The sequence below is a fragment of the Arvicola amphibius genome, chromosome 3, assembly GCF_903992535.2.
Source record: "Arvicola amphibius chromosome 3, mArvAmp1.2, whole genome shotgun sequence".
Taxonomy (NCBI): Eukaryota; Metazoa; Chordata; class Mammalia; order Rodentia; family Cricetidae; genus Arvicola; species Arvicola amphibius.
Window position 1 is genome coordinate 12,038,283 of NC_052049.1, and position 23,116 is coordinate 12,061,398.

General features: G+C 44.3%; 1 protein-coding gene across 1 annotated transcript in view; it reads right to left on the bottom strand.

The window, feature by feature from the left end:
- The window catches only part of Myo10 (myosin X), a 201,753-nt gene that overhangs the window by 109,154 nt on the left and 69,483 nt on the right, over positions 1–23,116 (bottom strand). The window contains exon 3 of the mRNA XM_038321829.2: positions 2,960–3,118. Within this exon, the coding sequence (XP_038177757.1) occupies positions 2,960–3,118 (159 nt within the window). The remainder of the gene's footprint in view (positions 1–2,959; positions 3,119–23,116) is intronic.

Consider the following 23,116-nt stretch of genomic DNA (forward strand, 5'->3'; position numbering starts at 1 on the left):
GGGAGGGAGGGAGGGAGAGGGAGAGAGAGAGAGAGAGAGAGAGAGAGAGAGAGAGAGAGAGAGAGAGAGAGAGAATAATTGTGTGTCCAAAGGAAAGGGAAATGGAACATGAATGGCTCTAGAAGCTGGGGATTCCCTTCAGATGCCAGTCAGACTCCAACTACAACAGCACGTGACCGAATTCTGCCACCAAGGGGAATGAACAGGAAGTGGGCACCCCTAGGGCCGCCGGAAAGCAGAGCGGCCCTGCAGACACCTTTCTTCCAGCTTGTGAGACGGCTTTTATCCATCACGCCTACCCATTGTAACCAGATAAATTAGCTGTCTGGATTGAGTACAGGTATGGCATTGTGTTCATTCAGAAAGAGAACATTAAAACAACATTCTGAGCAAAATTCAAAGAATCCCCCTAAATGTGTTAAGGTATAAACAGGCATTGTGCAGAGCTGGGACTCAGGGGAAGTGGTGGCTCTTCTGACAGTGAGCAGTTTTAATTCCACTGGACCAGTTCACAGGGACTGTACCTCCCACAAAGAGTACAGCAATGACCAAGCATGCTGTGCCCTTTATGGGCAATAATACAACCGAGCACATCTCAAAAAGAAAGCGCACTAGAGCATAAGTGACTAGTTATAACTTCAAGTTTGGTGTACAAAAATCATGTACTTTTCCCTCAAAAGAGATGATGAAGAAGAACTTCACATCAGAAAAGAGGACCAAGATGTTATTCAAAGAGTTATTGGGCAATTTAGCAATTAGGTTTAAAACTATTATCATAAACAGAGAAAAGAGGGTGAAAAAGACCCTGGGACAGCTTTGCTTCTCCTAGCTGACCTACTTTCTTGTCTATTGAAAATGTGCAATAAGAATGTCCGTCGATTTTCTTACGACAGAAGAGCATGAGTTCAGAAATAACTGCAAGAGGCATACCACAATCAAAAGTTTGTTTCGTGTTCTTGCATCAGCTAAAACAGGCTATTTTTTAATGTGCATGGCATTTACCTTTTAAATGTTTAATGTACACTCACTAGGCGATGGGCAGCATCCTTGGGTCAAAGAAGACAACATAAGCCATCAGAAAACCTAGCCTGTCAACTCGCTGCTGACAGCCAAAGGGTGGATGCGCATGCTGTATGTGTAAAATGGAAATGACGTGGCCACGTTTACACAAACTTGCATACATGCCACCTCTCCGAAGGGGCATGTGGAACACACTGCAATCTGAAGACTTGGAGTCAGCAGGCGCCACAGTCAGGGGACTGAGATGCAGCTGGGTTCCTCTATGCAGGGCACTCTATGAGAGTGTGTAGCAAACAGCGGGTCAGCCTGACAAAAATGACACTATCAAAGCGTAAAAGAAGGCCAACGTTTCCTTCTTCACACTAAAGAAAAGTGAGCATTAAATTAGGTCTAGTTTCTCCTCTACCTCACCCCCTCCTCCACCTAAGCATAGACACTGACGACCAAACATGCTTCTGCTAGCACCATTCAGAGATCAAAATCATTACAATAAAAAACATTACAATAACCAGAATTCCAAAAACACTGGCAGCATTAAACATAACTCCTACGGCACAGAATTTACTATGAGTCCAAGAATTTCAATAGTATCATTATGTTAGTTCTCAAAGAAAACTATATGAAATTGAACTTGACACAAAAAAATGTATAAGCAGTGGTCTCCATTTTCACTTTTAAAAAACCTGCTAACAGACAGAAAAGGGGATGATACATTAATTAATCCTGACTGGTAGGACAATATCTGTATTTCAATTTCAAAAAGTTATTCCAGAATGAATTTCTTAAGATTATTTTTAATTTTAAAAATAATCTATTTTACATACCAATCCCAGTTCCCTCTCTCTCCCATCCTCCCGGAACTCCTCCCATCTTCTCCCCACCCTACCCCATCCCCCATCCCCCATCCACTAACAAAGTTTGTCACATCACTTGGGGCAGAACCAAGGTCCTCACCCCTGTATCTAGGCTGAACAGGGTATCCCTCCACAGGGAATGGGCTCCAAAGAGTAAGTTCATGCACTAGGGATAAATACTGGTTCCACTACTAGGGGTTCCACAAGCTCTCCATACAGCATAAATATTTTATTTTTAATTATGTGCATATGTGTGTTTCTGTATTTCAGTATGTGTGCATCTCAGTGCAGATGCCCACTGAGTCCAGAAGAGGGCATCAGTCCTCATGAGACTGGAGTTATAGGCAGTCAGTCATGTGAGCTGACTGATCTGGATGCTAGGAACTGAAATCAGGCCCTCTCAAAGACCAGCATGCACTTCTAACGACCGCACCATCTCTGCAGCCAAAAGGCGAATTGTAAATATTACTTTTCCATACCTATATTTCATATTACTTATAATACAGGTTTAATCCCATTTCATGAAAGCAGTGAGGAAAAATGCACACGAAGGTTTTATATCTGCATTTCTCCACTGAAAGCAGGAAGAGGAACCCTGCAACGTAGAAAGGTAAATTTAAATGAAGGCAAAAATCACCCTAGGATGGACCCTAGAGGCAGAAATGGCCACAAAAATTCACAAAACCAGAAAAATTCAAACAAATAATAAAGAAGCTTTGATGGGGTACTGGTATGTCCTTTATTGAGGAAGGCAAAGGATCCTATATGATTTCTTTGCTTAAAAGAACACTCAGCAACAAGACACAATACTGTGGCTTCACAAGACGCAGGAGGGTGAGCCATCTCAAACTGCAGAGAACCTATTTTTTTTTTCTCTCAAGTTCCTAACTTGGCAAAACTTTAGAAAACACAATTTTTCAGAAATTAATGAGAGGTGCTCAAAGGTCAGGGAATATTTTTTGAAAGTAAAAAAAAAAAACCCACTCCAAGTTGAGGGGCCTCTTTTTATGGGGCGTGGAGTGCTGGGGATGGATACTAGGGCTCACGAAGGTTGGGCGAGCACACTGAGCGCAGGTGGAACTTACGTATATTTGATTCCTCTTGTACCGCTGGTATAAGTTGTACATGATGGAGCCTCCATGGAGCTCGGCCAGGGAGGCCATGTCGTCCACGCCCTCCTCATTCATGGGGTGCATCGCCGTCACCTTTTGGTGGGTGATTGTGCTCTGCTTGTAGGTGAACACCTGAGGGCAGGAACGAATTCGCTGTTTAGTCTCCAGTAGATGTGAAAGTGAAAGTGCCCAGATTGGGGAAACAATCTCAGTACAATAGTCTAAGTTTTAGAAGTGTATTCTTTTTTTTAAATTTTCTTTATTGCATCTATACATTTTCTAAGGAAGAAACTATTTTGACAGCTGCTGGAGTAAACTTATAATCAATCATCCTTGGAAACTCACAGAAACTTTAAATTCATAATTCACTTTCTACGCAGTTCTTTAATCGATATAAATCAGGGAACTCACATGGGCTGGGGAAATGGCTCAGCGGTTACAAACACTTCTCATGGAGGACCCGGGTTCCGTTCCCAGAACCCACATAGACACTTCCAACATCCATAACTCGTGTTCTCGGTGATCGGATGCCCTGTTCTGAACTCCAAGGGTACCAGGTGGGGCACACACATACAGGCAGGCAAAACACTCAATTAAAATAAAAGCGTAAATTTAAAACCTTTTTCTTTTCAAGACAAAGTTTCTCTGCATAGCTCTGGCTATTCTGGAATTCACTTTGTAGATCAGGCTGGTCTCGAACTCATAGGGATCTGTCTGCCTTTGCCATCCAAGTGATGGGTGCCAACAGTGCCAAGTAAAACATTTTTTTTAAAAAAATGACTAGTTTTGTTTTGTTTCTTTAGACAGGAACTTGGTCTCCCTACAGTTTTACTCTGAATCACTTGGTAGCCTCAAAGTTTCACAGCAAAGTTCTTTGATTTAAGAGTTATATTTTTGTACTTATTGTTAACCAAGCAAATATTCCCCCCATCTGCTACATGACTGCCACAGTCATGACATCAATATTTAGAAAATGTAACCAGCATTCCCTCTCTGTCATGGAATGTAACATGCATGTGTTCTTTGTTTATCGATGATCCACCTTATACTTCCAGACAAAGGTAAGGAGTGATACATACATACATACGTACATACATACATATGTATATATATTAGCATGTACGTCAAGCGACACTAAATACTTATGGCTCATTATTGGGATCAGCACATATTTCTTTTTTTTTTTTTTTAATATTTATTTATTTATTTATTATGTATACAATATTCTGTCTGTGTGTATGTCTGTGTGTGTAGGCCAGAAGAGGGCACCAGACCCCATTACAGATGGTTGTGAGCCACCATGTGGTTGCTGGGAATTGAACTCAGGACCTTTGGAAGAGCAGGCAATGCTCTTAACCTCTGAGCCATCTCTCCAGCCCCCAGCACATATTTCTGAAGCCATTTGGTGTTCTGTTCGTAAGTGACCACAGAATTAAACACAGAAAGCTATGCTCTGTTTGTTGACCAAGTTCAAACTGCTGTACATGTAAACGTACAAATAAAAGGGATTTCCCCATGGAGTCTGAATCTTCAATTGTGCGTTCATAGTTTGGGTTTGGTCTTGCAGTACAAGGAATCAAACGCAAGGTCTAGCAAGTGCTCCTACCCCTCAGCCGCTTTCTCACCCCTACTAGTGTCTAGTTAATAGTTTTTAAGCCATGCAAGATCCTTTAAATAAAACAAAACTGCCAAAAGGTTCTTTGAAAAAGAATATAAATAGCAGAAGGAACTCATAGCCTTCACACGTACACATGTGCATGTGCCTGCACACAAAGTCATTTCTGCCATGGCCGAAGAAGTTTTTGATTCGGGATTTTAAATTTAATATCAACCAGCTGTCTACACTGCAACAAATAGCACATTCCTACCGAAGGGAATGACACACTGAGAACTACAAAAATGCCAACCCAATGGTTTTGGTACAAAAGGCATGTTTTATTTTTCTAGAGAAAAGATAAACTTCCATAGTGGTACTTAAGCCAGACATACCACGAAAGTCAGTCCAAACCAGCCCTGAGAAACTTCCCCAGGCCAGCATAGAGACACACCCTTCCCTCCCGAGGAAGAACCACTCTCCCCAGATGCTGTTTGGCAGGCATTCACCTGAGAAGTGAGCCTAGTTTCCCTACCTCAGGTGGTGGAGGGACCCACCTGGCCACTGGAGCACCATGAGCTGGACAAAGACCTGGGGTTGCTGAGGGAGTATGGGTTGGGTGAGTCACATCCAGCAAAACAGCTGTGAAGGTAATGGCACAAAGGTATTCCAGAGACACGAAACACATGTCTGAGTCATAACCACCAAGGAAGAAAGTTCAAAAAACATGGACCAGCAATGGATGTAACCTAGGCGCAAGCTAGACAAGCCCTCTGCCAGCTTGCTTTCCTCCAGGATGCCAATTCAAGCAGGTGTTCCAGAAACACACCAGGAGGACAGCATATTCCACAGAGAGGGCTGTGGAGGTGCAAGCCACAACTTGCCTATCCTGGTCAACTGTTCTCAGCTGAGAAGCAGACTGGAAGGTCTTGTGTTGTCTTTCAGGAGGCCTTGTCTTCAGAACTTCGGTTAAAAGCAGCCCTGAGAAACTACTCCAGACTCTGCAGCCTCAGAACCCCTCTAAGGTCAATACAAGTCACCTCCACAGCTCCTTCAGGAAAGGGGACAGCCTCAAAATCAGCACAACCAGTTTCCACCCCAGACCTCATGCACAACCAGCATCGGCTCCTGTCCAGTGCCAACACCACTTCCCTAAAGCTCGTTGCTATGCATGCGCTAAGCACCCATCCCAGAATATGAAGACAGAACACCATTTAAATATTAAAAATTTTGTGTTATATTGATTTTGTTTTCTAGAAAGAATGTACTTTTTAATAGTCACAAATACGTATACTTATATACGTATTTATTGACTACATTTTCATGTCCTTTTTTCATTTTATGGGGAAAAGCAAGGCAATGCATGAGCCCATTTAAGAGAGAAGAGCTAGGCAGAATCTCATGGAAAAGCCAAAAACAAAGTAAAAATCTAAAAGACCAAATGATCTCAAATCATTCATAGAATCCCTACCACTGCCTTCCTCATATTGCCAGCAGCCTGTGGCAGACAGAATACAGGCACATGCCCAGCCCAGGGGTGTGAAAATCAAGAGGATTTGTATTCTTTTTCATGACCTCAGGATAAGAGAATCACAGACTGTGATAACTGTGACAGGATTAAAAGAAGCCGGGAATACACAGATCATTTGTTGAGGCAGAGTGCAGCAGATGCTTAAGCCATGAGCATTTCCAAGAAAAGAAGTGGAGTGATCCAGAATGTACCTTGGAGGGAAAGGCGAGGTTGGTATGCACTACCAGGTCTACGGGATGCACAATCACTAGGGGACAGACTGCTGTGAGGGTCTAAGTTTTTCATGTTATTTATTTCCACATGGTGAACCGTGGTGGGAAGACTCACTGTAAAGGGGAGGCACACACTCCCTGGGCTCGCGTTCTAGACTGCATAAGGAGAAAAGGATCTGGGAGCCAGAATTCATGTCTCTCTGCTTTCTGACAGCAGCTGCAGTGTAACATCATGCTTCTGCCATCATAATGTCCCTTCTGTGATGGACCTACCTATCCCAGTAGAGCAGGCCAAAAACAACCCTCAACCTTTAAATTGCTTCTTGAGAAAAGTAACAAATACAAATAAATATACGGTATCACTGATGTCTTCAAAGGCACAAGGGAGCAAAGAAAATTATATAAATATATATCATGTAAAATAACCACATTATGTGTGTATATATAGAACACATATATATATGTTTATACACACACACACACACACACACCATGATATATAAAAGAGAGCTATTTCATGTCATATGTTTCAAGACAGCCTAACCAGTAGGCAAATATAAAAGAAACCCCATGGGGGTGAGGGACTGAGCCTACTTCTTGCATCGTGATGTCTGAATGCGTTGCTGGATGAGTAAACACCTGACTTAATTTGGGAGGATTTCAAAAGATCAGCGACTGACCCTCCATATCATTCAAGAAGTTCTTTACTGTGTGTGTACGTATGTGTGGGTACACATGCATATGGGGACATGCGAACATGAGAGGATGGCTTCAGTGTGTCTTCCACTCTTCCCTACTTTTCTTATATGTTCTCTCTCACTAATCCTGGAGGTCAGCGATTGTCTAGTCTAGCCAAGCAAGCTTTGGGATCTGTCTTGTCTGTCTGTCTGACCAGATGATGGAGTTACAGACGCATGCCACCACGTACAACCTTTCATTGAGTGCCTGGGATCCAAATTCATGTCCTCATGTTTATGCAATAGGCATTTTACTGACTGAGCCATCTCCCAGGCCCATGGTATCTCTTGAACTATCAGAACCCATTTTAATATACATCAATTAACCAGGTGTTGGTTTTTCAAGATTCTTTCTAAACATTAAGAAACAAAATTGTTAAGTCGAAATGATATAGTCCTTTTTACAAGACCTTTTCTTCCAGAACTGTTTCTGGAAAGGAGGAGCACGATACAATAATCAGATGTATTTCTAAAAGAAGTCAGAAAAAAAAAAAAACTGAGTTACATCCATAAAGCAAACACCATGGAGAAGCTGGTGAGACCAATAAACACAAAACAGGGTCAGCAATCAGCCAAAGAAAATGCTTGCTGCCAAGCTCGAGAACCTGAGTGTGATCCTGGGGACTCCTGTAGTGTGAAAAAGGAGCATCATGAGGATGTAATGGATGGGAAAAGCCAACTCTGCAAGTTGTCCTATGACCTCTACGTGAAGACATGTATACAATAAATTAATAGCTACAAGAATTGGAAGAAGCTGGGCGGTGGTGGCGCAGGTCTTTAATTCCAGCACTCGGGAGGCAGAGGCAGGCAGATCTCTGTGAGTTCAAGGCCAGCCTGGTCTACAAGAGCTAGTTCCAGGACAGGCTCTAAAAACTACAGTGAAACCCTACCTGAAAAACCAAAACAAACAAACAAACAGACAGATAGATAGATAAATAAATAAATGGATTGAAAGAAAACAAAGAAATGAGCAAAGCAGGGAAGATAAATAGACAGGAAATCAACTAAGAGGAAATGGGGCCTTGAAACAAAATAGCCCAGATGCAGAAATATGAACCAATGGTCATGAGACGACCAGATGCAGAGATAGGAACAATGGTCATGAGACGACCAGATGCAGAAATAGGAACCAATGGTCATGAGACAACCAGACTGCCAAGAGAGAAACAAGAAACCAATTGACATGATTAAAAAACAAGTTTGAGAGGCTAGTCTAGCCCTGGGTCCACCTCTGTATGAGTAGGGTACATATTGATTAGACAAAAATTAGTTGGGACCTTTATTTTTCAGCTTAAAACAGTATAGATACAACACAGAACACCTCTTCCCAAGCTTTTGTGGCCATTTTTATAGTGCAAAATAATATCAATAGATTCCTTTTTACTGATGTCATTAGGAAACATCAGCCAAAGTCTATCTTTTCCAATAGAAGAGAATTTAAAAAAAAAAATCCTACCATGATCAACAAACACATGGAACATAGAATGACATGGATCATGGCAACTTCATCTTACAATAGCCTGGAATTTCTTGTAGAGCAGCAGCTATGCTCCTCCCAAGGATCATTTGAGAACATCTGTAAACATCTGTGCTTATCATAGCTGGGGGGAGAAGAGGAACAGGGAAGAGGCCAGAAATACCGTGGAGACACAAGCTAGCACTCAGCCTGAGCACCTGGATGGACAACTGTCCCAACATCTCCACGACCAGATGTCTGTGCAGACAGCCAAGAAAACTGATGATAAAGAGCCAGAGCCAATGCAAAAGGTTTTGAGATACGGTTATTCTATGCAGTCCTGGCTGTCCTGGAACTCATTTTGTAGACCAGGCTGGTCTTAAACAGAGATTCATCTGCCTCTGCTTCCTGAGTGTTGGTACTAAAGGTATATGCCACCAAGACCAGTCAAAAATACTTTTTCAAAACCACCGAAAAAGGGCTGGAGAGATGGCTCAGCCATTTAGAGCATTTGATACACATGTGTGTACGTGTGCCCATGGAAGCCGGAAGAGGGCATCAGATCCCCTGGAATAATAGGTAGTTATAATCTGACTGATGTGGATAACAAATATTGAACTCACATCTTCTGGAAGAGCAGCAAGTATTGTTAACCACTAGGCCATCTCTCCAGCCACCTTCAAGTTTTTGTTTGGTGTCGTTTTTACTTTTTTGAGACAAGGAGTCACTATGTAGCTCTGGCAGGCCTGGTAACAGACCAGGTTGGACCTGTGCCTGCTTCCCAAGTGCTGGGATTAAAGGCTTGTACCTCTTTTGTTTGTTTGTTTGTTTGTTTTGTGCTTTTTGATTCAGGGTTTCTCTGTATAGCCCTGGCTATCCTGAAACCTACTGTGTAAACCAGGCTGGTCTCGAACTCAGAGATCCGCTCCTATCTCCTGAGTGCTGGGATTAAAGGCATGCGCCACCACTGCCACATATAAAGGCTTGTGCCTTTAATCAAGTAATCTCAGAATAATGTGGATATCACATGGACATGGCTCTCCATGCTTAGGTGGAAGTTTTTATAGTAGAGAGTGATACAGCAGATTGCTTTCATTGCAAGCAACAAGGATCTCCTCCTCTTCCTCCTCCTCCTCCTCCTCCTCCTCCTCCTCTTCCTCCTCCTCATCATCATCATCATGCTGATGGATTTTTGTCACAAACCTAGACATATCTGGAAGGAGGGGATCTGAACTGAGAAAATGCCGCTATAAAACCGGACTATGGGCAAGTCTGTGGGGCATTTTTTAATTAACGACTGATATGAAAGGGCCCAGTCTCCTGTGGGTGGTGCCAACCCGGGTAAGTGATCCTAGGGTGCATAAGCAAGTGGGCTGAGCAAGCAAGGAGAAGCACACTAGTAGACAGCACCATGGCCTCATATCAGTTCCTATCTCTTAGGTCCTACCCTGATTTCCCTGGATGAGGTCTACCATTAGAATATGACGGTGACCTTAAACAGCACCTCGTGGAACTGATGATCCACTGAGAGATATGCAACCTAAACACCTGAGTAAGGGAGCATTTCCCAGTGCGGGAAGGAACCATATGGAATAGCTGGTGGACAAGGGGTCAGGAGGATCAGGGATAGAGGACTGGGCTATGCAGGGTCCTTATGCCCTGCCTCAGTGGCTGGCTTAGGATGTGCATTGACTGAATGCAAAATTAAGTGTCATGGTGGGAACAGACCCTAATAGAAAGAATGACAGAGACTGTTTCTGCAGAAATGAGACAAGTCAAATTTTACTACAACATAACATCCAATGAAGCCATTCTAGAATCTTCGCAGGAAAGCAATTTCCTTAATCCCTCTGATACACAACCAACATTGTTGCCCCTCTGCCCTCCTCTTCTAGGCACAACTCACACACCACCCTAATTATTAGTGGAGACACACACAACACACAAGGACAGGAGGCTGCTGCTGGCAGCTTGGCTATGATGGTACCTTCATGTCTAAAGTCTTCATCACCATGATTTGCAGACAGAGGGGCAGATCAGGGGTCTGAGAAATCACTAAGAGCCAGGAAGCTAAACCGTCAGCAATACAGCTGAGGCTGGAGATGCAGGGCCACATGATAACTCATGTTATTATGTTCACCAATCAGAAGGCCATATGCTGACTTGTCCCTATATACAGAAGTTTCTGTCTCGCCTGGTACCACAACTGTTCAGTCCCAAAGAAACACAGAGGTTTATATTAATTATAAACTGTTTAGTCTTTTAGTTCAGGCTTGTCATTAACTAGGTCTTACAACTTAAATTAACCCATAATTCTTGTCTATGTTTAGCCACATGGCTTGGTACCTTTTCTTAGTGCAGCATTCTCATCTTGCTTCCTCTGCATCTGGGTGGTGAATGCAGACTAAGCCTTTCCTCTTCCCAGAATTCTCCTAGTCTGGTTGCCCCACCTATACTTCCTGCCTGGCTAATGGCCAATTATCATTTTATTAAACCAATAAAAGTGACAAATCTTTACAGGGTACAAGAGCATTATCCCACAGCGTGTCCCCTCTCAGACTTAGGAGTGAACCTGTACAGCAATGTAAGAATGAAAAGTGACCTTCCCCCCATGTCAGCATGTTTATATTTTTGGGAATGCCTGCCCCCCAAATTGTACTTATACATAAGGTTAGAGGGTTAGAGAATGCTTTTTTAAAAAATGTGTACAGATTCTTTTGAATTCTGTCAGTAGAAGATAATGACGGCGTCCTATTGAGGTGCACAAATAAGACATCAGTATGCATTCACCATGCACAGCAGCCAGATCAGGGTAACTGCTACATCTGCCATCCCAAACTCTTACCATTTCTTTGTGTTGCTAATACCCAAATCCTTTCTACTCACTACTGTGAAACATACAATTAATAATCGTTTTCCTCCTGTTACACAGAGTTCCCAGTTATCCCCCTCATCCCACCAACTGATCACTGGCTATGCTCCTGTGCCTGTGGACCACCTTCATTACCCGACTTCCATTTCTCTTGAGTACTGAACTACACTACTTAACACCCATAAAGGAAACTCCTAATCATTTCTAAGAGAATGTACCAGGCAAAGAATCAGCCATGAATCATTATAAACCCTCCTTGTTGCTTATACTGCCATGTAGGCCAGCTATCGGGAAAGCCCCTTGCTGCCTCTTGTGGCCAGTCTCTTCACACTGAAGACTTGAGTGTGCCGGAAAAGACTGCTGGGTGATAATGCTTTCCTTATCACAGGACTAAAACAAACCCACAGTGCACTTGGACTCCACACCCACACACAACAATACTAAGTTTACCTTTTAAAAGCACGCACACCCACCAGCAAGTGGGGGACTGATTCTAGATAAATGAAAACTTGTGCTTGCACAGAAAACTCACACATAAATGCTCACGACAGCTGTACTCGTGAGAGCCAAAGCTGCAAGCAGGTAGCAGGGGAGTAAGCCTTGCTGTGTGATTCTACTGCTCTTATACTCTTTGAAATGACAGCATTCGGCAGCACAAAGAGCAGACTGGGCTTCCAGAGCTTAAGGAGGGACCTAGCAGGGCAATGAGCTGACAGTAAAGGGCGGCTAAGGGGTTGTAGCCAGGTGGATGTCTTGCTTCAGGGTCTCAGTGTCCTGCTGTGCTCAGTTACCAGGGTCAGTTCAGTTCTCCTCAGGGAGGAGACTGGACCCATGGCTCCTGGGAGCTTTCTCTGTAATTGCTTACAAACGAGTGTGGATGTACACTTACATCAAAAAAAAAAGTTTAATTATAAAGAAGCTAAATCTGGTTGTGGTGGCACACACCCATAAACCCAGATCCCCAAAGGCCCAGTCAGAGCTCCTCGGCGCCCATGTGGTCTCACTTACTCCTTTCTCAGGGATGACTCCTTTGCCCCACACCCCACCTCAAGCCAGGAACCTGATGACCTAAACCACTCAGCCTTACTAGCCACCATGTCTGCCTTGCAAGCCTGGGGACAGAACTGAGCCTACCAGAACCCATCTGCTGCCCCACATATGTATACCTATGTAAAATACATACATCCATACATCCATAAAGCTTTGTGCTGTCTTTTTAGTGGTATTTTTGTAACAGTTTAGCACCCCTGTTTCTAACCAATGATCTAAGCATATTTTCAGAGGCAGCGTTGGCTGGTATTGACCCGCACAGAAGCCACTGATATCTTTTCTCCTATGAAACAGGGACTGCTCAGTGCGAGCCAGAGGGACTCTGGCTGTACTGAACTCCACCGGAGCTTTGGTGGCTCAGCAGTGGTCACTTTCATTCCCAGTCTCTCCACAGTCTGTGACCCAGGGGTCATCAGAAGCCTGAACCCTGGTATAAGAACAGAACGTGGTCACAGAGGGGTCAGAGTCCTGGGCACCCCAGGAAACAGGAAGTTCGAGTTGAGCAAGTGAGGACTCTGAGGAATGTAATCTGATGGCTACCATTCCCAGGCTGAAATGAAGTTCCTCGCAGACTGCTCCAGTGGTTTCCAAGTTAAAGCCTGAATTCCTAAGGTGCCAAGCCATCTCCAGCTAAAGCAAAGCAACCGTCCCTTTGAAATGGGACTTTGGACCTTCCTTTCCTGCCAGGCCCCGCCCTCCATTCCTGCTAGGTCCAACACCCAAACAAAAGCCTCTTGTGACACTCACAACCCGAGAGTCATTTCTGACCTTTCTTATCTCTGTCTAGTAATGGGGATAACAAGGCTTGCAGTTCAGGGGCAAAGGATGACAATCCAGGGCAGCCTAAAACACAGTGGGAAATGGGGCAGGATGAATGTGTGGTGGCCAGGGCAGTCAGGCCCTGGAGCTGGACCCATCCCTGGCTCCTCATCCAATGCCACACCGGTTACTTAGTAACTGGCTGCTAAAGGGAAGAATGCCAGCTGCCCATCACTGGCCCTGTGGTCATGCCATGAGGACTGGCATTTGATGTCCAAACTGGACTCCAGAGGTTGAGCTGTGGATCATTCTTCCGCCACTGCTTGCCTTGAACTGGGGAACAGGGCAGAGGTGGAGGCCGGAGGATGACTTGGGGGTTAAGAGCACTTGATGCTCTTGCAGAGGACCCAGGCTCAGTTCTTTCTGTTCTCATTGGGTGGCTCACAGCCACCTGTAACTCCAGCTCCAGGTGACCTGATGCCATCTTCTGGCCCCCATGGGCACCCACACACAGAGAGACACATAAATGAAATCTGTCGAAAAGTGAAGACAGCCATGTGGTTGCTTAGTAATTAAGAAAAAAGGGTACATCTGAGCTGATTCTACTTCAAGCCGAGGTTTTGTTTTATTCTGTCCTTTTTTTAAATGTATTTATTTATTTTTATTTTATGAACATAGGTGTTTTGCCTGTATATGTGTCTATGTGACAGTGTCAGATCTTCCAAAGCTGGAGTTACAGACAGTTGTGAGCTGCCATGTTGGGTGCTAAGAACTGAACCCAGCACCTCTAGGAGAGGAAGCAGTGCTCTTAACTGCTGAGCCATCTCTCCGCCCTGAGTCTGGAGTTTAAAACCAGTCAAAATCACTTTTCTGAATTCTACTTTAAATACTATTGAAGTAGAATTCCCCTCTGTATACTATGAATATGTTTTATTATCATTGGTTAATAAGAAAGCTGCTCTGGCCTATAGCAGGGCAGAATATAGCCAGGCTGGAAAAGATAGAGAGTAGGTGGAGTCAGAGAGACGCCACGTAACTGCCGAAGGAGACAGACACCAGAACAGAACCTATCAGGTAAGCCACAGTCTCATGCTGATACACAGATGAATAGTAATGGGTTAATTTAAGATGTAAGAGTTAGTTAATAAGAAGCCTGAGCAAATAGGCCAAACAGTGCTGTAATTAATACAGTTTCTGTGTGATTATTTGGGTCTGGGTGTCCAGGAAACAACAGAACAGTCTCTGCCTACAGACTCTGCTTTTTCTTAAGCTCCCTTGTCAAATGAGCATGTTTCTAAGTGCAAGGCAGAGACAACTCGAGAGGTCTGTAAGAATCTAGAGGGAAAACAGAGTCAGATTGATTCCAGATTCTAGACAAAACCCACAAGTCATTTTTGGCTGTTTTGCTTGTTCAAGTATGTACAGAGAGGGGCCACAGGTTCACTTGGCTCAAACTCATGGCACAAGAACTTAAAGCTCGCAAGGCCAGAACAAAGCAGAAGAACATGGAATCTGAGATGATTCCTTTTCCACAATGTCCCCGTGAACTGGCCCTGCCACACTGTCCAGGGCACCTATAGAAAGACCAAGAAAACACTACGTGGACCCACAGAAAGAAGAAGAAGGGCAGTAGGGAGTGGTTAGGGAGCAGGGGGCCAAAGGCCATTAAAGTCCTCTTAAAATAGAAGCATTTTTAATAACACAAGAAAAGTTAAGCCAGGCATGATTGCACACGCCTTAATCCCAGCACTTGAGTGGAAGAGGCAGGTAGATTTCCGAGTTCGAGACCAGCTTGGTCTACCCTGAGAGTTCCAGGGCATCCAAGGATACATAGAGAAACTGTGTCTCAGCAAACGAAAACAACAGAAAGATAAGTGAACACCATGAGCTGAGACAGCTTTCTTGGCATCTGTAGCATGACCAAAATAAGAGGGTCGAAAAGACTGTTCAAGAGTGTACTCCCAGCACTCAGAGGCAGAGGCAGGTAGATCTCTGTGAGTTTGAGGCCAGCCTGGTCTACAGAGTGAGTTTCAGGACAGCCAGAGCTACATAGACCTGTCTCAAAAAGACTCTTCCCCTGGGCAGGAAACTGCTGTTTGAAAAGCCTTGTGCAGTGGCGCACACCTATAATCCTAGCAGTCAGGAGGCAGAAGCAGGCAATGTCTGTACCTGTCTACAGAAACAAAGACAGAAAACCCCTGTGCATTCTGTACTGGGAATAGGGGTGAGAGACTAAAAGCTGGAGTGTCTGGTGAAAGAACCTAGAGGAAACCTAAGTAGCCTTCCACAGGGCCGAGGTTAGAAGGGATGAACATGGCTGTGCTTGTCGACATCATCCTTCTTTACATACACAGCCTCCGTCCCCACTGGCCTGCCTGCCTGCCTTCCTTCCTTCCTTCCTTCCTTCCTTCCTTCCTTCCTTCCTTCCTTCCTTCCTTCCGGATGGTACCTTTCCAGCCGCACATCTTCACATTTGGGTTTTGTGATGAAAGGGTCAAATATAGTATAGAAGAAAAGGAGTGTGCGCTCATTGGTCCACAGCCCCAGAGAGAGCCCCTCCTCCTCCCCCCTCTCTGTTGCAAACACAGCGGGCTAGCATACACCTGTTCTCCTGCTTCCCTTGTAACACCTGTCTGGGCAGCCTTGCCTGCTCCTCAGCCTTGCCCTGCGCTGCTCTACCTTCATCTCACCACAGAGGCAAAGACAAGACCAACATCAGTGCCTCAGAGGCCACACACACACACACACACACACACACACACACACACACACACACACGAAAATGTGTCCAGGTGGAGACGAGGAAAGAATGCAACAACAAAACCGTACCAGACGACATGGCCACCACCACCATGCTCTGGAAGGAAGAGGAGACACTGTGTCACACTCAGAGCAGCCTGTTTCCCCGGGATTAGAAATAAGTTCTCAGCCACACTTAGTGGTACAGCCTACAATACCAGCACTGGGGTATTAGCACCATAGGACGGCTGGGAAGCTGAGCCAAACCTGCGCTATGACAAGACTTTACCTCAGAAGCCAAAGCAAATGAAATGAAATTCTCTGTTTTCCTAATCTTTTGACAGTTGTGTATATGTCTTTGAAAACCGTGTGGGTTGATACATGGTTTGTGGGAACATGCAATGGTACAGATGCTTTGGAAGGCAGTTTGGCAGTTCTTAAAGGATCAGGAGGAGTTGCCATGACCTGGCAATTTCACTTCGAAGAACAGACACCCTGAACAGACATTCATATAAAGGAAACAGTCATTCCAAACTGTTTGCAAAAAGGCAGGAAAAACCTAAGTGTGACACAATGGCATGTCACTCAGCTGTGAAGAAGGACAGACTGACGCCTGTCCTTTATACTATAGAATAATGAGCCCTGAAAACACTAAGAAACCGGAGGAAGAAACAGAGAAACTGCCATGTATTGTAAGATTCCACGTGTCTGAACTGTCTCAAGTGAATCCAGAGAAAGAAAGAAGAGGCGTGACTGCCAGGCTCCAGAGGCAGGACTGGGACTGACTACTCCACATAGTGAAAATGTCCTAACACTTGGGGTTATGAAGATGGCTCAGAGGTTAAGAGCACACATTATTCTTGCAGAGGACCCAAATTCAGTTATCAGCATCCCTGTTGGGCAGCTCTCACCAACTGTAACTCCAGCTTCAGGGGCTTGGATGTCTTCTAGCTGCTTGGGCACTGCATGCATGTGTGTGCATCCACACACAGAGACCTTTTTAAAAAAAAAAGATTTATTATGTATACAACATTTGGCCTCCATGTATGCCTGCAAGGCAGAAGAGGGTACCAGATCTCATTACAGATGGTTGTCAACCATCATGTGGTTGCTGGGAACTGAACTCAGGACCTCTGGAAGACCATTCAGTGCTCTTAACCTCTGAGCCATCTCTCCAGCCCCGAGACCTAATTTTTTAAAAGTCCTACAAATTTTATAAAATTGCTTGTGCTGATGACTACATAACTTTGGAGATTAAAAACCCACCTGACTATAAATTCTAAGAGCAAATTCTGTGAAATCGGCTTTATATCAAAGGAAAACTTAATTAAAGGGGGGCTGGAGAAAGGATAGGCAGTTAGAACAACAGAGACAGAAGTGGGGCCAAGCAAAAGACGAGCAGACTTGTACAAATGAGAATGGAGAGGGTTAAATGCCACTTCGACAATCTCCTGGCAGGTTTGCTACTCATCAGTGGAAACAAGAAAGACCAGCACATGAGAGCCCATCTCTCCAAGTGTTGACTATTCTGCCCTGTGTTACAACAGAGGCAACACGGGGTCCCTTCTTTGCGAGGTAGGCCTCTTGAAAAGAATCATTATTTTAGTACTCATGGCCAGAAGCGTGGCTGCCACTGGCACACTATGACACATGAAGACACACGTGTCTTCAACACGGATGCTGAAATCACAAGTAGACGACAATAAGAGGCACGCTGTAAAACCAGATTTTAAAACAATAGTCTTCACCAAGTGTCAAGTCAATATATGAGAGAGCAACTCAAAAGTAAGGATCGAAATATTCAGATGCCACTGATATAATCCCAAAGACTACTTCAGAAAAAGAGAACAGTCAACTACCATCCATACTGAGCTTACAGGTGAGTTCAATGCTGAAGCTGTTAAAATCCTATTTACTATATGGAAGAGCTGAGATATTGTACAAAATTCTTATGTGAGTTGAGCTAAACCCATTAAAATGGATACAGCATTTCTGTACAAAGGTCAGAACACGTTACTAGCCAAGTGACAATTCTGTTAAGTAGGCTAAAATTCCATGGAAGGTTCTCTAGACTTTCAAAATCCTAAGCATCTTTTACTTAAGAACACCAAAATCTGTAGGCACAAATGTAATACCCTGTAAATTATGCACGGCCATGCATCAAATAGCCAAGCTAGAGATAAACTTTCATTTGCAAATGTTTAACTTTTGCCGTTTCTCCCAGATGGAAAAGGCAGGCCGTCTCACAGGCTCCACAGACCATCAAATGAAACCAGCTTTATGGGCAGGACACCAATGACTAAGTCGGGCTCCTTAGGCAAAACTCAGTTCCATTTGAACTCTTAACAATGGAAGCTGATTTCTACGCCAACTTTTCTCATGCAGTTTCTCATTAATTAGCTTTGTCAGTGTGTCTAATATAAAGTCTACGGTCTTTGTCCTGGCCTCATTAGCCCTGACTCGAGAGAGCTAGAGACTTGGAAGCTTTTTTTTTTTTTTTAAACATACACTAGCTTAAGTTCCCCTCACTAGGGGACAGCCACGATCTTTTCTGCTGATCGATTCAGACAGTATGTGGTTATTAGACAAAAAGAACTCAATCATAAAGGCTCATATGAGACTAATTTTGGTGGGAGGAAGGAGAAGGAGTGGGCATGGCGTTGCACGAGAAGCAGAAGAGCAGGTGGCCAGGGTGTTCTTGGCTTCACAGCACACAGTAAAGCCTTAGGACAAGTCGTTTCATAGAAAACCCTTTGTACATAATAGCACATATTAGACGGCATGCCCCTGGGCTTATCCGAGTTGAAATAACTGTAATTTCTGAGTCTTGTGACAGGGGTTAGGTCATCTCCTGGCCCAACTTTGCTAAAAGCTCTTTTGTTCAGTGTGTTGACTCTGTACCCTGTACCCAGGACTGTGCACAGAGCTGAGGAGGCAAATACATGAGAAGCAGTAAAGCAGATGCATCAGATGCAGGAACGGGGACAGACACGGATGACTCAAAGTGTCCACCACCACGAGGCAAAGCTCCGGACTCCTGGAAGACAGAAAGACTCTGCACGGAGTCCGTCCGTCGCTCCTTGTTCTTGGCTCCAGTTGCAGCCCTGTCACTAGGGGGAATGCCTGGCAAGTGACAGGGCACTGCCAGACCTGTCCCTCCTGGACCTGCAAGCTGGGCAGGAGTACTGCCGCTTCCTGGTTCGCAAAGCTGCCTGCCTGCAAGCGCTCGCAAGCTCACAACACATAGGCCTGAGGACTTCACATCATTGGCTGCCACCAAGATGAGACCGTCAGGCCACCGCTACAATCAAAACACTGTCAAAGGGGTGTACCCCTGGGAACCCTGCTTTGCATTCAGATTCTGCTTGCCCTGTTTATATACCAGGTCACACAGACACCAACACACTCCCTAACTGACCGGATGGGGCCACGCCCAGCTAACAATTTGGCACTGACCTTCAGGTTCCTTCTAGAAGCCTGCACCTCACCTCCCTTCACTTCCAAACCATGACTCAGTTGGATGTCTACGTGCACATAAATTATCTAGACACGCACAGAGACACATAACTAGGGCTACTGTGATCAGTATAACTTGCCAAGTACCCGTGCTCCCTCTGGCTATCAGCCCTCTGAGAAGGTGCTATTCTTACATCAACTTTCTGAATAAAATATGTGAGGGTCCTGCCAGTTTAAGTCACTTAAGGTGGCAGGCAGAAATAAGGACAAGCAGCTCTCAATGGGGGCACGCCAACCTGAGAGCCACTGGATTGCATCTGGCTGTTTTCCCATTTTTTAAAACTGATCTTTATCTGCTGGGGTCCATAAGGTCCTGGCCATCTATTTATTTATTGTGTGTATTTACATGTCGCCTGTGTACATGCTCCCAAAGAGTCCAGGAGAGAGTGTTGGATCCCTGGAGTGGAATCCAGGAGGCTGTGAGCCAGCTGGGGTAAGTGCTGGGACCTGGCACCCTCCACCACTCAGCCGTCTCCGCAGCCTCCCCACCACCCCCTGGCTTTCTCGGTCTAAATTACTAACTGATGCTGAGACGATCTCTCTGGCCTACCTATTACTAAAAGTCTAGTTAAAATCAAACAGGATTTTATAACTGCATTAAGGATTTGCAGAGCATATCAAGTACCAAGTCACGAGGCGAAGCAGTCATGGGAAATGGAAAGTTAATGCTTAACCAAGAAGCTTCTGGGTCCTCTAGAGCTTATTAATGGAATCAAATTGCTTCGTACGAGTTAACCTGGGAAGGTTGAGTGAGGACATCAACAAATACTAATTATACAATTACATAAGAGCTTCAAACACTTAACCCGTGTTACTTCATTTTAATTTAGCCTAACAAATGCGAAGACACGGCACAAATCGGGGAAGTGGGCATGGGTGGGGACTCCCCATTCAGCAAATCAGCTGCTGGCTAACTACAGCCGGCTCACTTTCCTCCCACTGTCCTCCAAATAAACCTGGAGAATCCTCCACTCTCCTATCTGCTGCTCTCCAAAGATCTCCAGAGTGACTCTCTCTAATCATAAAGAGAAAATCACTGTCTTTCAGGCATTTTCCCTTTTTCTGAACCAGGAGCTCACCATTTTTCACCTAGTCAAGCAGCAAACCCAGGTAGCCTCCTGTCTCTGCATACCACAGCAGCAGGGTCACAGGGGCCCTACCATAGGCAGCCATAGTAACTGTTCCCCTTTGTGTCAGGGATCTGAACGTGGGCTGTCCTGTTTGTATAGCAAGTGCTCTACCCACCTAACCATCCACCCTCACCCCATTTTCCCTTTTGAGCATCGTGTAGTTACAATCTAGTACTCAACCTTCAATTCCCCCACCTCCGTCTCCCCAGTACTGTGATTACAGGGTCTACAACCTACACTTGACATTCCGAAAATGTTACCCACTTCTTTTCTTTCTTTGAATTAGGTCTTTGTCCAGTGCAGATATATATGATCAATTGACTTTGAGTTTTGTTTTGTTTTTAAGACTGTATTTATTTGATACATATGTGAGTATCAACATGTATGTCTGTGCCCCACATGTGTCCAAGTACCCATGGAGGCCAGAAGAGGGTGTTAGATCACCTGGAGCTGAAGTTACAGGCAGTTGGGAGCTGCCTGATGTGGGTGCTACAAATTGAACTTGGGTCTTCTGCAAGAACAGCAAGTGCTCTTTACTGCTGAGCCATCTCTCCATGCTGGGTTAGGACTGTTTCACAGAAACCAAAGTAAAATGTGTATTTGACTGTTGGGTCTATGCCAGACACTAACACAGATGTTCATTATCTGGGAACTTTAGTAAAGTAAGCAAGCTAGAGATCAATATCCTGAGTAAAGATGAAACTATGGTGTAAAATTTATTCATTTTCCATGGCCAAGAATGTATTGACCTAGCCGCCTTCGTTCCTTACGGTCATAAACACAAAGGAAAATGTGTGGCTATAAAAGCAATTGTGGTTCAAAGACGAGAATACCTTTTAAATGGAGTAAGAAAACTTACGCGTCTTAACTCTCGATGACTTAAATTCATCTTCCAGAACTTAACATCTGGCTGCTGTTTTGAAAAGCAGGGGGTGTCCTTGTAATATCCTAGACTATAAAACTAGTGTCTCGTTTGTATGCAAGCACTCATTCGAGTTTCACCTTGTGGATTATTTTTTTGCCTTTAAGGTTATATAACCACTGAACTGAAATTGCGAAAGTTTCGCAGTTTTAAGAGTAGAAGTTATAGCGTGCAAGGAACCAAATAACTCATTGTTATTTTGTATACACGAGACACACTAACGAAGAAATTAAAAAGCAAAAAAGCCAAGCATTTGAAGAATCTAATAAAAAAGAATAAGTGTTGCCTGGACCCAAGTAACCTGAAGCAATAGTTTTAAGATCTTATTTTCATTATGTATGCACGTGTGTTTGTTGTAAGTTGAGTTACAGGTGGTTGGGAGTCATCCGACATAGGTGTCGGGAAACAAACTTGGGTCCTCTTCAACAGCTCTACAAACTTAACCACTGAGCCACCTCTGGAGTCTCTCAAGCAATAGGGATTTGATTTTGAGATTTATTTATTTTTATTTTTTGTACACGGGTAGTTTGCCTGTGTGTATGCCTGTGCACCGTGTGAGCATCGTACACACCAGAGGTCAGATAAGAGCATCGGATCCTCCCTGGACTGGAGTTAGGCAGTGGCCACAGGGTACTGGAAATCACATCCAGGTCCTGTTAAAAGCAGTCATCCATCGCTCCAGCCCCGGGCAACAGTTAGTTCTTGAATCAAGTAGTCCAGACTTTAAAATTTTCACAGAACACTTAAGAAATAAAAGGATTTCTCTTCACCACTCCTGACATTGCCTCTAAGACAAAAAACTACCCAGTTAGATGTCATCCAAATAAAGAAATTTTATCTATGTGTTTTCTCAAATGTTGACTGACTCAGTAAAAACAGCAATTGACGATTCGACAAGAAATGACAATGTGTTCGAGAGAGCTCCGTCAGGAAGATGCTGGCCACGGAAGCATGAGGTCGTGACTGGACCCACAGCACCCATGGAAAAGCTGCTAAAGGCAGCAGAGCTGGAGTGGGGAATTCTGGCAAACTCCCTGGAGTCACTGGCCAGCCAGTATAGCCAATCAGTGAACTCCAGGCTTGGTGAGAGACTGTCTCAGAAAGTAAGATGAAGAGGTAAAGAAGACCTCCAACCATGGATCCCTACCCCCATACTCACCCACACCTGCATGCCCCCAGACAATTGCCCCCATATGCCTACACACATGCACACACACAACACACACATATGCATACACCAAATACACACATACATATATGTGCATATATAAAAATGTATGCACTAACATGATCAAAGCCTTCTCTTTAGGCAAAGGAGTGAGAATATTTAAAGTAGCAGCCACACAGGTAGATGTTTCCCTGAGATACTTTGTTCAGACAGGGAACAGACACCTACGGGTGAATTATCTATAGAATCCTCATGTCCTGAACTGCGACAGATTTAGCGGTCAGCTGTAAAATGATAGTGAATTCGTACAACTTAATTACTTCCACCTGAAGATTGCCCTTTCCCCCGAGACTATGTCATTGCTGGTGAGGTGTGCTGAGTTATCTTTGGTAAGTAAGATGACAGCAGTGGTTACTAAATGCCCTGGTGTGACAAAATAAAAGA